At 45.8% G+C, this 12783-nt stretch overlaps 1 protein-coding gene across 1 annotated transcript; it reads right to left on the bottom strand.

Annotated features, from left to right (window-relative positions):
- Nucleotides 1–292: 292 nt before the first annotated feature.
- LOC147725078 (uncharacterized) lies at nt 293–11279 on the bottom strand. The gene is made up of 3 exons (XM_086918160.1): nt 10079–11279; nt 6916–6965; nt 293–985 (listed from the first exon to the last, which is right to left on the bottom strand). Exons 1-3 carry the CDS (start codon nt 11262–11264, stop codon nt 293–295), a joined length of 1929 nt encoding a protein of 642 aa, XP_086774286.1. The 5' UTR covers nt 11265–11279.
- Nucleotides 11280–12783: the final 1504 nt, after the last annotated feature.

Below are 12783 nucleotides of genomic sequence, written 5' to 3'. Positions count from 1 at the left end.
CAGAACAACCCCAAATGCACCATGCCTGACCACCCCACACCCACTCCAACCCCCCAAACAGGCTGAGTACACCACCCCACCCACCCCAGGAGCCCACAACTAAGAAACAGAGGAATGATGGGGAAAGCATGAATCATCCTGTGGTAGGCATGGCAGGGCTAAGCATACACCCCTGCAAAAAAGCAGGGTGGCCAAGGAAAACAATCATCAGACATCATTGAAAAAATATCACAAACAAAAAAACTGTGAAAAGTGCACTACTCAGTCATTATCACTGAGGCCACCAGCCCCATCAGATGGACTTGAAGAGAGAAGAGCGGGTCTCTTTGTCCAGTTCCTTGGCAAATGCCAGGGCCTCTCTAGGGTCTGGGAAGACAAGCGTTTTGAACCCCTGGCGGACCCTCAGCTTCGCCGGGTAGGCCAGTGAGTAGTAGACCTCTTGCGTGAGAAGAAGGCGTTTGGCAGAGAGGAATTCTCTCTGAGCGGCCTGCACCACGAGGGTGTAGTCGGGATAAAAGGATAGTGCATTGCCCTGGTGGGTGATGACCCCCCTGTCTCGTGCCGCCCGGAGAATGGCGTCCCGGTCCCGGTAGTTCAAGATCTTGGCTATATTGGGATCTGGGGGCAGTCCAGGACAGGGGCGGGGGTCCAGAAAGCGGTAAGCCCGCTTGACGATGAAAACGGGGGACAGGACCTCACCAGACAACTCCCTAATCAACTGCTCCACGAAGTCCTCCATCTTGGAAATATTTATAGATTCCGGTAGGCCAGTAATGCGTAGGTTACACCTCCGGGAGCGGGCCCCCAAGTCGTCATTCTTGTCCCGGATAACAGCAAGGATCTTGTTTATCTGTAGCAGCTTCTGCCGGTCCTGAGTGGCAGCGTCCTCCAAGTCAGAGACCCTGGTTTCCACATGTAGAAGACGATTGTCATGAGAGTCCACCCGGAACTTCACTGTATCCAGGCGGGCCGAGAGTTGATCGAGCTGAGCGGCAAATCCCCGTCACCGTGGATTTGACATCAAGCATGATGACCTTGAGATCATCCTCGCAGGATTGGGGTACCTCCATGGAACCTGTAGACTCAGCACCCTCTGCGCCCGCAAAGTCCTGGCGGGAAGATCTGCGCAACTCAAAGGCGATCTCTGGGCTGTTTAGGAGCGCTCTTCCCCATGATGGAACATCTCAGCCAGCCCATGACAACCCCGACAGAGGCAGAGATGTCAACAGCACTGCAGCCCCAAACAGCAAGAGGCAGGAGGAAGCGCACAGTGGCGCAGGAACAACCAGGCCCTTGACCAGAGGTGTATCAAAGGCGCCCCCGGGAGCAACGATGAGGAAGCCGGAGTCGTCCAGAAGCATTCAAGAGGGCCCGGGCGGGCAGTGGGATTGGGCAGCCCCACCCCAAACTCCAAGTGAGCAAGCCAGTGATGGGAAGCATGCAGCAGATGGAGGAGCGGAGTACACTGTCAGCCGACCAGGCCGAACCCCTCGGAATTAGGCCCCTGCGTCAAGGGGCGTCGCCACATTGGTCAGGAGGTAAGTGCCCACTTGAGGCCAGGACAACAGTCCACCCAGAAGTCTACTGGCATGCAGAGCGGCCACACTCCAGCAATGACGGCCACCAGCGACCCCGCGCAAAGGTGGGGCCACGACATGTAGACACGGCCACAGCACCTGCGAGAGCGTAGAGTAGGGTGCAAGGAGCTCCAGCAGTAATCCAGGGACAGGGGCGGAAGATAGGGAAAAGAAGGCAGGGGCCGCCGCGGCGACCCAACAAAGGCCCGCATGGGCAACACCGGAGGGAAAGCAGGCAGGGCAGCAGCCGTGACCAAGCGGGGCCGGAGCAGCTACCGCACAATCCGCAGAGTCAGGAGGCAGCAGCCGGCCCGACCCACACAGTGATGAAGAGGGCTCACCAGATCCGGGCCCGCAGGCGGTGAGAGCATATCCGCAGAGCAGGAGCAGACTGAGGTGGGTGAGCCACAAGACCAGGCCCAGCAGCGACCAGTACGGGAGATCTCCAGGAGTGAGGCAGCCGTAGATCACCAGGGTGCCCTCCGAGGCAGTAGGGACCTCCGTCAGGCAGGGCAGCTAGCAGGGACGTCCGGTCGGTGCAGCAGCGGTCCTCAATCCGCCCCCTCCCAGGAGCGGGCCCCAGATCCAGCTGTCAGGAGGGAGCGGCAGCCCTCGCCGCAGGGCACCCCAGGCAGCGCGAAGGCTGTAACGAGCAGGCCCTGAACCACCCGAGTGCGGGAGCAGGCACCAATCGAGGGGAGAGCAACCAGCGGGGGAGACGAGCCCCGGCAGTGCCGCACCCACGTTGGGCCGGGGAGAGGAAACTAGGCCCCCGCAGGGGCGTGGCGCCACCCGGCCCATCTACAGGGCAGGCAGCCCCCAGCCCCCACCAGCAACCCCTCCGGGCAGATGCTCAACTCACTGCGGGCTTCGGGGGTCCGGCGGTGCAATCCAGCAGCGGCCCCATGGCAAAGTCGTCAGCCAGAAGCCACAGGCCCAGTGGAGGCACAGGCAGGCAGCAGCACTGAAGTCTGACGTCGGCCACAAGGAGGGCAACCAAGCCGAGGAAGCCCACAGGGACGCTGAAAAACAACCAGGTAGGGGCAGGTTGAGCCCCAGAACCGGGGGTCAACACCGTAGTGCAGTTCGTGATGCGATACCTGCAGGATTAGAATGGATAAATGCCCACTCAAGCTGAGGCCATCTTGCAGCCGTCCAAGCCACGCCCCCCCTCATGCTGCATAATCTAGTCAACCCTGACACAAAACTTGGTCCTCACATACTGCATAATTCCAATAGCCCTTCAGCAAAGGCTGGGTCGTATTCATATGAAGACAGACAGTAAAGGAACCTATGCTAAACCAGCATTCCTCACCATCCATTAAAAGGGCATAGCAAGAGCTTTCAGTTGAGGTCTGTGCCTGTGGGCCACTAAAGAGCACCCCTCCTTTTTCAGAGCAAGTTGTTCATTTTTCATAGCGCAAACTTGGCCAAAGGTTATTAGATTTCTTTACACAAGCCCCTAACATTTTACACAAAAGCTAAACAATATAAAAACATTTATATTCACTCACAAGATACAAAGTAACTTGCTCAAAACCACACGATGTTGAGATGAGGCCAGGATCAGGTCTAGGTTCCCCAGTTGTAAAGTTGTCAACTCTAACCTCTAGGTCATACCTCTTCAATAGTACACATGTGTCTGCTAAAAGGCTTGCTCCATCACAAAGAAATTCAATATTCTCCTACACATATATACATAAAACTGTACATAATTATGTGAATAAAAGAAACCTTACTTTGGATGCCTTGGATTTGGCATTTCTCACCCAGAGTGCCTCCCTAAGCAGACAGCTTCCGTATGCAAATCAGTACTGACCCTGATCCTCATGGGAAGAGTAAACTCTGCCCGGCGAGGTTCCATCCTGAGCGGAGTACAGCCACAGAAACTTTATGGCCTTTTATGTTTCATCAGATGAGGTGAAGCAAGGATGCGGTGACACAGCAAGCAAGGGACCCCTGCCTGGGCACAGACTTTGCCACTTTAAGTGTTACGTCAAAAGCACAACAAAGGTAATTGGAGGAATGCCTGTAAATAGTTTAAAGCACTGGCAATGACACTGGGGAAGATTTTAACATATCACTTTCTCCCACTGTGTCACTCTAGACAGAAGTCAACCTTACGCAGATCAGTACTGACCCTGATCCTCCTGGGAATAGTTCATCGCAATGCTATGTGATGGCCCCTCCTGAAGAGGACACAAGCAACCCCGACCAGTTTTGACCTTGTCAAAACTGGTCCGAATGTGGCCCAAACAATTGACAGTAGCTGAGATAAATTCAAGTATTCCATCCATCACTGTGTCCTTTGTTTTATCTATTTTTAAGTATATGAAAGATACATACAAAAAATGCCGGGCTGTGCAAAACCTCAAATTCCTACTATCTTGGGAGAAATAGCAGCTGATTCCAGACCAGCATTGAGTATTTATTGGAGCCACGATCTGCACAGATCTAGAGATGGAATAGCCACCCTCAAATCTTCTCTGATAACTGTTCACCAAGAAGTGGGCTCTAGCAAAAGAGTGTCTACAGAATCAGCAATTCATATGAACCACAAGAGCCGTGTCCTCTGTTCTTGCCTCCACCTCAAAACACCATCTATTGTCTCATTGGGGATACTGTAATTATGACCTGAGATTTCTGGTTTCGGTATCTCAGAACCTCAGAAAGGAATGGTAATGGTGGTTGGTGACTCAAGCCTCATGCAAATGGGAGAGTGCCACCATGTACTACTCTGAGGTTCAAGGGCAGTGGTTAAAGTTGGAAGCAAATCATTCATCCAGCTGCAGAGGGTTGTTGCAGTGTTCCAGGCTTTTATAGTATTCACTCCTCTCTTGGCATGCCATGCTGAATTACTTTGCTAAGGCAATCACATGACTTGCTCGTATGTAAATGGACAAGGGCGATAGCAATGTCAAACCCTACAAAATATAGCTTACTTCTTAGATTCGGGCAGCATTAAATCTGTTTTTAAGGGCAAGTTCCCTGGCAGGACAGAGAATTCCCTAGTAGACCATCTGAACAGAGTGCTTTCCTTCACTTTGAACTTTCATCTCCATTCAAATCCATTCTTGTTCTTGATTCTCCAACAAGGGATTCCTCGGATAGACCTATTCACAGCCTAGTCAGGGGCTCTACTTCCAAATTTTTTTACCAGATCAACATGCTTAATGGCATTGGGAATAGTTGACCTCTCCTGCTACAGCTCCTCCGTAATGCACTTCATCTTATTCATCTCCTCCATGGCCGCTGAGGAATATTCAGCAGTAGAAAGTGTTCCAGGGATTCTGCACATACACAGAACTATGCGCATGAAAATGAGCCCTCGGTGTATGGAGGCTAAGCCTTCCCCCCACCTTAGTGCCCATGAACCCATGGACGAATAGCTATAGTGTCTCACTCGCTCTCCTACACACTCATGATTAAGCAGATGATTAAACGCCCCAGAAGACAACACATGGATCTCTCAGGAATTGCGGTAACAAGACGATGTCTACAATGTCCTTATCGGCCGGGGGACAAAAACTTAGATAATTAATTATAACATTGGAATGTTGACAGCTCCATTGAAGACAAGAATGAATGATAGAAAGGTTTTTTGGATAGCACAACGTTCACTCCAAGGAGCATGTAGGCGCTTTAGTGGAGAAAAAGAGATCTGAAAAGGTTTTGCAGAGGAGAGAATAACTAAGTAGTGGTGTTTAAATAAGAGATAACACCATATGATATGAGATGGCAAAAATCCAAGTTTTTATAAGCTTCCTGAATGTAGGTTCCGTTTGTGTGTGCCTTAGCTGAGTGGGCGGAGCGTTCTAGGCTTTAGTCCCTAGTACCAACATAGTCTTTCCACCTCTGGTTTTCAATTTGAAGTTGGGTACAAATTTTCTGAAGATGACCACACAGAGGAGGAGGAGGAGGAGGAGGAGGAGGAGGGTTGGAGAGAGTGGTGGGGTCTGAGGTTGAAGAGAGTGGTGGGGTCAGAAAGTTTCTTTTTTGGAGTGGCTTCACAGTGCCAATTTTCCAGATATCAGGGATTTTTGCTAGCCTAAAAGTGGTATAAATGGTCTGATTGATAATGGGATTTACAGTATCCACCAATGCATGTGAGATTTTTTGGGCGTCATGGATCGAAAGGCGACCCTGACTTGCAGGAGAGGATGGCCTGCCTTTATGGTTCTATATTAATCTCCTTAAAACATGTGAGTTCCCTTTTTTTTTCTAAAGCTTGGGCTTTGTTTATTGGATAGCTGTGGGCTTATAATGGCAGATATAAGCCTGGAGCACTAACATTCCATTGTTTGTCTTCATGTTTCTCCCTTTTTAATTAAGAAGATTCTACCCTTTATGGGTCGAATGTTCAAAAAGCCTTACAACCCTTCTGCCTCGAGCTACACCTGTAGGTAAAGGCTTCCTCCCTTTTAACAGGCCCTCGCCTGTGGCTCAGCATATATCTCCAGGTCCGGGCCTTTAACAACTGGTATAGCCCTAGGCTTAAAGCTATAGGGATATATTCTAATTGCCCCATTTTTGCCAAGAAGACAGGGGTTTCACTACTAAATTGGTTGCCAAGCCATTGTCCAGATATTTGTGGAACAAAAATCCTTGGACTCAACCTAACGCTTTGGAAGTCAAGGGATTCAATCTTCAACAAATAGGTTGTTTCGAAGACGTAATGAAATGAATACAATCATGTTGTTGACCTCCAACTTTATCCACTTGCAACATGCATTTGAACAGTTTGTTTCTCAGTCGTACTCCACACAAGAGTTTGGTGCCCTTTCTTGTGTTCCTTCCAAAATCCCAGGTTTCTTAAAGAAGGATTTTTTCAAATATCTGTCAGCAACCTCCTTCAAAACCCAATGGGGGCCATAAGTGCATAAAGAGTGCATGATCAGGCTTTAGCAGAAAGAGAAAGCTGTCCCCTTCATGTTTTTCAACAGCACAAACAAAATCCTCGCTTCCGGTCTGGGATCTCTTGTTGGTCTTATGAAGCCTACAACAGCATCTGTTTGAACCCTTGGAGTTATTGGCTTTTTATCTCCTCTCTACCAATTCATCCTTTTTACTGACAGTAACATTGGCTTTGTGTTTAGGAGAATTGGGATCTTTAGCAACTGATTAATCAAATCTAATTATAATTCAATACACTGACATTTTAAGACCTGACTAGGGTTCCATCCAAAGACTTTTTCTTAGGAGACAATTGTGTCTGTTTACTTTCCACATGCAACATCTCGGGAAGATTCAAACTGGTGCACATAAGGCCAAAGGTGAGTCTTATTAATTTATCTAGGTCATACTTGTACTATGTCTAGTCTTATCATTTTTGTTATACCTTATTGATGTATTTTGGTACAAGAAGTAAAGATTTGTGATCTTTACTTCCTGTTTAACAAGTAATCAATGAGTCACATAATAATAAAGTCGCATAATCAACAAAGTAATCAATAAGGCACATACACCATTAGCCAGTTAGTGAAGATGGAAGTAGTGCTTAGATTACTTACCTGGTAATCTTCATTGCACCAACAAGGAGCTCCTCTTCCTTAAAGTCTCAGTCTCACCATCTTCTCCCTGTAGGACCTTTGGTGCCCACTGTCCATTGCTTGGTATTATAAAACATTTGCCTGGAGGCTTCAGTCATAAACAGAGAGAAGGCACCAAGCTTCCTTATTACATTCAAGATCTTGAATATTATTGACATTTCACTTTACAGGTCTTCAGAAGAGCCTGCCTCGTGGGTGAAACTCGTCCTTCCATAGTTAAGACTGTAATGAGTAGAATTCAGATTTAAAATAGGCACATCAGCAGGGAGACATTAAGGGGTCTGCTGGCCTTTCCTATTTGAAGTTCCTTCCTGTTACCATACCTCCAATCTCCTGCAGTCATTATGTGGGTTGATGTGAGTGGACTTAATAGTGGGTGCTGGCCCACTACTGCATTAACCGGGAAAGCACCATAAACAGTTGGGTCATAAACTTGTTATGAGATTCCGTCAAATTTAGACTGCACGTAAGTGTGTGTGATAGACATCTACTTTTTTTATGAGTTGGTAAACAGTGGGGTCTACTTGTTCCACTTTTGTTTTCTGCAGGAGATGGTGATTTCCAATGGTGTAGAGTGGCTATGTTCATGTTGGAAATCCAGCCTTCAAGTATTTTTTCTCAGGTGTTGCTTCCCAATCATCCTCTACCTGCTGGTCAGGTGAGTTTACCTCCCCGCTTCTTTCCTCAGAGTACATTTATTCTTACTGTATGCTACTGGTCTCCGGGCAACGAGAATACATATAGATCTCTGACTAAGTGTGACCCCAAGTCCCACTGGTACCTGTCCAGCCTGGCCTTGCCTACACCGCCATGCTTCAGGGTGTAAGGAAACAGTCAAGTAAATGAATATGTGAATTCTTGGAACCAGGGTGTGTGCACACTTTGAAATAAACAGACATCTTGTTTGCCCTGGCATCCTGCATGGGTTACCAGAGGAGGATGAGCACTGGCACTCTTGACCAGCACTTGGTAAATCACCTAAATGGAAAGAAGGCCTGCATTACAGGGTGGGAAGAAGGTATCAAACCAGATGTGGAAGCTTTGCTCTGGAATTAGACTAAGTCTTGGAATCTACTTTGAGGAAAGAAGCTGGGCCCTGGAGAGAGGTGGAATGCTGGAGTTCTCCAGCCAGGAATGAGTCGCCCAAGAGGTACAAGATCTGCTCGACAGCCGTAACTTGGAGAAGGAAGACTGGAGAAAAGAAAGGATCTGAATTATGAGCTGTAGCCTTTCATGTCTTCATCAACCGACTGAGCCTGCACTGCCTAGTCTGACCTCTGTCTGTTAGCTATTTGTAATCTCCCTCCCCAGATCCACAAGGCCCATTGTCATGTCCCCTGCTTCAGATCTTGTTCAATCAGCTATAGTACATGACTGCAGCACCATTTAACCCTCCTTCTTTGTTCCCTTTTATGGTTCTGGTAACCTCCTCATTCTTGGAGTCACTGTCAAGCCCTACCTTTAAGGTGCACTTGTTAAAGACAACTCGCTCAGTGGGTAAATGTGAGATACCCTTTTGACTCAAAGTGAGTACCGGCCAATCACTTCATCTCTCCCAAAAGCACCATAAACAGTAGGGTCCCTAACTTGTTTAGCAATTCTGTAAAATAAAGACTGCAGCTGTAGAGGACATTAGTGACCAGTCACCTCAGCATTAATGATATTACCACTGGTTCTTCTGAATAGCAGCAGTGGCTACATTTGGTACTGGTTTTGACTTTAAACATTTCTTGTGTGACCCCTTTAAATTTCTTAGGAACAAGACAGGCAGTAGCTTCCATATCTGCCAACTTAGGTGGGCAATGAGGATCCCAGGGGGGAACCTGAACTGGATGTAGGTGCATATTTATTTCATCAGACTACCTTTCAAAAACCAGAATCTCTGACTGGAGTGAACACCTTCACAAAAGACCAACTTTTCTGAAGTTTTCCTTTCGACCAGAGTGCAGTTTGGCCATAGTTTAAACGTAGGAGCAAATAAGTGCCCATAACATGTTTGGGATTATATGTCAGACTTGTTGCTCTCTTTGCTTATATTAATTTCATTTATCATTGTGCCAGCTTGTTTATAAATAGACAGTTTAATGTGTTATGGTATTTGTAACCTCTATCACATTTGCACACTAAGACTTCACTGATCACAGTGACTGCCAAGAGAGGCATATGCCTAAAGGGAGTAGACTGACTACTCCCTTGGACTTCGATAGTATTGGCTCTGGAGCACCAGTTGTAAGCAATGCTATCCGCAACTGGCAATCGTAAAAGTAGGAAAGAGCTCTCACACCCACATTTGTTCTATTTATTGTCCTCGCTGCCATTAGAATGGACCTTAAAAAACCCGTTACATTTTACTGATGCTTAATTGTTCCTAATGTTCTTATTGTTCCTAGGGGTTCAAACAGTTTTGCTATTTCCTTCTGGCTACTTTTTGGTGACACTCATTTTAACTACTGCATACTGATTGTAACTAACTGATATTGCCTAACAGTTTTTGTTCTAACCTCTTTCCCACTACTTCTAATATGGATAATAATAGCGTGTTTTATGCAGTGCTTTGTACACAAACAAGGCAATTCTAATTCTGTTACAAAAGCAATGGTTCCAACTTTGGAAAGATGTAAGGCTAAGTTGGACCCTTGACTTGGATATGACTCTATACATAAGCAGCCAAAGTTTAAACCAATGAGCCATCATGGTGCATGGTTTAATTGGCTGCTACTATGCTTTACTTCTGTTTTATCAGATCACTCTTGTAAAAGATCCTGAATCATATTGTGGACTCTGACCTACATTCTGCACTCTTTTCCTTTCTAGATGGCTCTCTAGATAGTGTTGTGCTTCACAAATGCACATATATACGACCTGCATACAAACACAATATTTTCACAGATCAAACTGCATCAGAATTCTTTTTTTTTTAAATGGCAAATATAAAATATAATTGTTCAATACCTGAAAATGACTCCACTTGGCCAAGTGAATATCCGTAAGATATATAAGATTCAACTCCATATACATAAATTCCAAATGTCTCCGACTGATGGGAAATTTCATGTTGCCCACCGATTTTTCCTAAAATCACTTCCCAACCGGTGAAGGCTTCCAGGTCCCGCATGGTCGATACATAATCACTCAGTGGTCTGTAGTCGAGAAGAAAGTCGGATGACAATTTGGATGAGCGAGACACAATAAATAGGGAGTTGTTAAAAAAGGCATTGGTAACAAACTTGTAGTATCTCCTTGAAAAGTTGCTGGGTGGAACGGTTGCTATGAAAGGATCAAATATGAATGGTAATGAACTGTAGCCCCCCTGGAAGAGATATCCGACCATGATTGGCTTGGTTGCATTCACAAGCATCCCTGTTTCTAAGTCCATGCTGACCTCAGATCCAGGCTGAAGACTGTACTGTAGGGTGGTGCTTTTATTACGAAGAGTGACTGTGGTGTTTGGCCTTGCAGCGATGATAAAAATACGGTCTCTCACACCTTTAGTCATCAGTGGGAATACAACAAATTGTTGCCCCCAACTTTGCACAGGATATAGCTGTTCGATTAGAGTGTCACAGCCGCTAGACGGGATAAAGTAACATTTACTACCACTGAAAACAGCCACAGGTGTTGAAGAAGCAACTCTGGTGCTAGTCAAGTCATTAGCGTCACTGAGCAGAATGACCTCCTGTGGAGCCAGGGTGATGGTGACCATCTGTTTGTCTTCATATCTGGTTCCATTAACGAATAAGGAGCCGGACACTGTAATATTAACTTGAGTCTCAACATTTTCGCCATTGCCAACAGCAAAATGGCTTCCATAGGTACTTGCTGATGTGGCTGTGAAAACGAAGTACTCTGTGCCCAAGACTTGTTTGGAGAGGCAGGCGAAGGCATCAGCAGTGTACTCACCTATGTTAAACGCAATGACTGAAATATCTGCATCTGAGCTCACTGTCACCAGCTTCCTTGATCTTTCACCCTCAGTGAGCATGTAGTTTGAAGGTAGGACCACCTCTGTTGTGCTGTTCTTCGCCAGGAGCACAGTCTGATTGTAGGGTGGAGAGGGGACTGTGATCAGCACCATGCATGGCTCATCATAACTGCTCAGCTCTAGTATGAGGTTGGCTGGAGTTACATAATTTTGCATGAAGGCCACAATAAAACTTCTTCCTATATAGCCAGAAAGAATACAAGGAAACAAAAAATACACATTTATTAATGTGAGACCTTTTAATATGTAATGTTTGTTTGTTGACAAAAAGGTACATAATGATAACAAAAAACATAAATGTAAGTAGAGAAAAGTCTTCCACTTTTCGTGTGTCCAGAGTTCTATTAGCCCTACTTTCGCTCTATCGAAGACTGTTGGGGATATTTACTAAAGTTCAGGCAACACATCTTAGCAACAAAAATATATTGTTTCATGAAAGGGAGAGAGCAGAATGGCAAAATATCCAAAGGGATATGGTAGTATCCATCTCTCTCCCTAACGTTCGCCCATACACCTTTTCACCGTAGTACATAGTGCCTGCCATAGGTTTTGTACTGAAAGAGAACCCTTTTTTTTTTTAGCAAGTAGCCATTGGCAGAAAACATATATATAAACCATGAATGCAGGAGAATAATAACAAAAAAAGAGGAAGACATAGAGCATTATACACTTTGATCCTTCTAAGGATCATCTTAATGTATTGCAGATGTTAAGTGCTCAATAAGAGACCCACAGATCTTCATACTCAGTCTCTGTTTCTGTAACCCTTTGATGGCATGAAAGCTAGTTTCCAGTTTACATATAGCATACAACCTTCCTCCCCACATTTCAAAGGTGGGAGGTTCTTTCTGCCACCACAGTGATGCTATACATAGTCTAGCCACTACAACAGCAATATCTTTTAAGTATCTAAACGTATACATTCCATGTGCTAGCACACCATCTTCTAATACCCCCAGTGACATAACTGTAGGGGTTATCACAATCTGTTCCCCTGTAACTTCCGTCAAGAAGGTCTGCATCATATTAATTAATTGTTTCAGTTCTCGACATGGAGAGGACATATGGACTATATCTGCCTGATCCATTCCACACCGAGTGCACTTATTTTCATTCACCCCCCGCCCCCAGCAAGCAATTTTTGCAGGTGTGTAATACAAATTAAACATGGTCTTGTACTGGTGAGTTTTGACACTAGAAGAGAATAAAAGTTTTTCAGCTAATATAATAAATTCTTGTAGGATTTTTCCTCCGAGGGACAGCCTGCTGTTCCATTTAGCATTCTGTTCCTTTACATCGTTGTTTTGTATTCAATAAGTGCTTGGTATAAAGCCCCAATCCTCCCCCGTCCCTTTACTACCTCTAGTAAGTTATTTTTCTGTGCTTGGCGTGAACCAAATCCGCTTTTAATCAAATAGTCACGAATCTAGCGTCTTCGTTGAAAAGTCTGCTTTAGGGAGATCATACTTAGACATTAACAAAGCGTATGTCCTAGCACTACTGCTTTCGACTAAGTCTTCTAGAATCTGAATGCCTTCACATTTCCATCTATTTATAATACCATCTGAAAAAACAGAGGGAAGTAGAGCTGGGGTATCCGTGGGGGTGTAATAATTAATCCAACCAATCTGCAGATATCTCCGAATCTGAAGCCAAGCCTACTGGGCAGCCTGGA

The sequence above is a fragment of the Lissotriton vulgaris genome, chromosome 4_1, assembly GCF_964263255.1.
Source record: "Lissotriton vulgaris chromosome 4_1, aLisVul1.2, whole genome shotgun sequence".
Classification (NCBI taxonomy): Eukaryota; Metazoa; Chordata; class Amphibia; order Caudata; family Salamandridae; genus Lissotriton; species Lissotriton vulgaris.
This window is presented reverse-complemented; position numbering and strand designations above follow the sequence as displayed.

Excerpts from the sequence above, each read along its gene's own strand:
- LOC147725078 (XM_086918160.1), bottom strand. The coding sequence starts at position 11,264 with ATGCAAAATTATGTAACTCCAGCCAACCTCATACTAGAGCTGAGCAGT. Across the intron at positions 6,966-10,078 it reads CCAAGTGGAGTCATTTTCAG|GAAGTAAAGATCACAAATCT; the intron begins GTATTGAACAAT and ends CTTGTTAAACAG. Across the intron at positions 986-6,915 it reads TACCAAAATACATCAATAAG|CTCGATCAACTCTCGGCCCG; the intron begins GTATAACAAAAA and ends TTTGCCGCTCAG.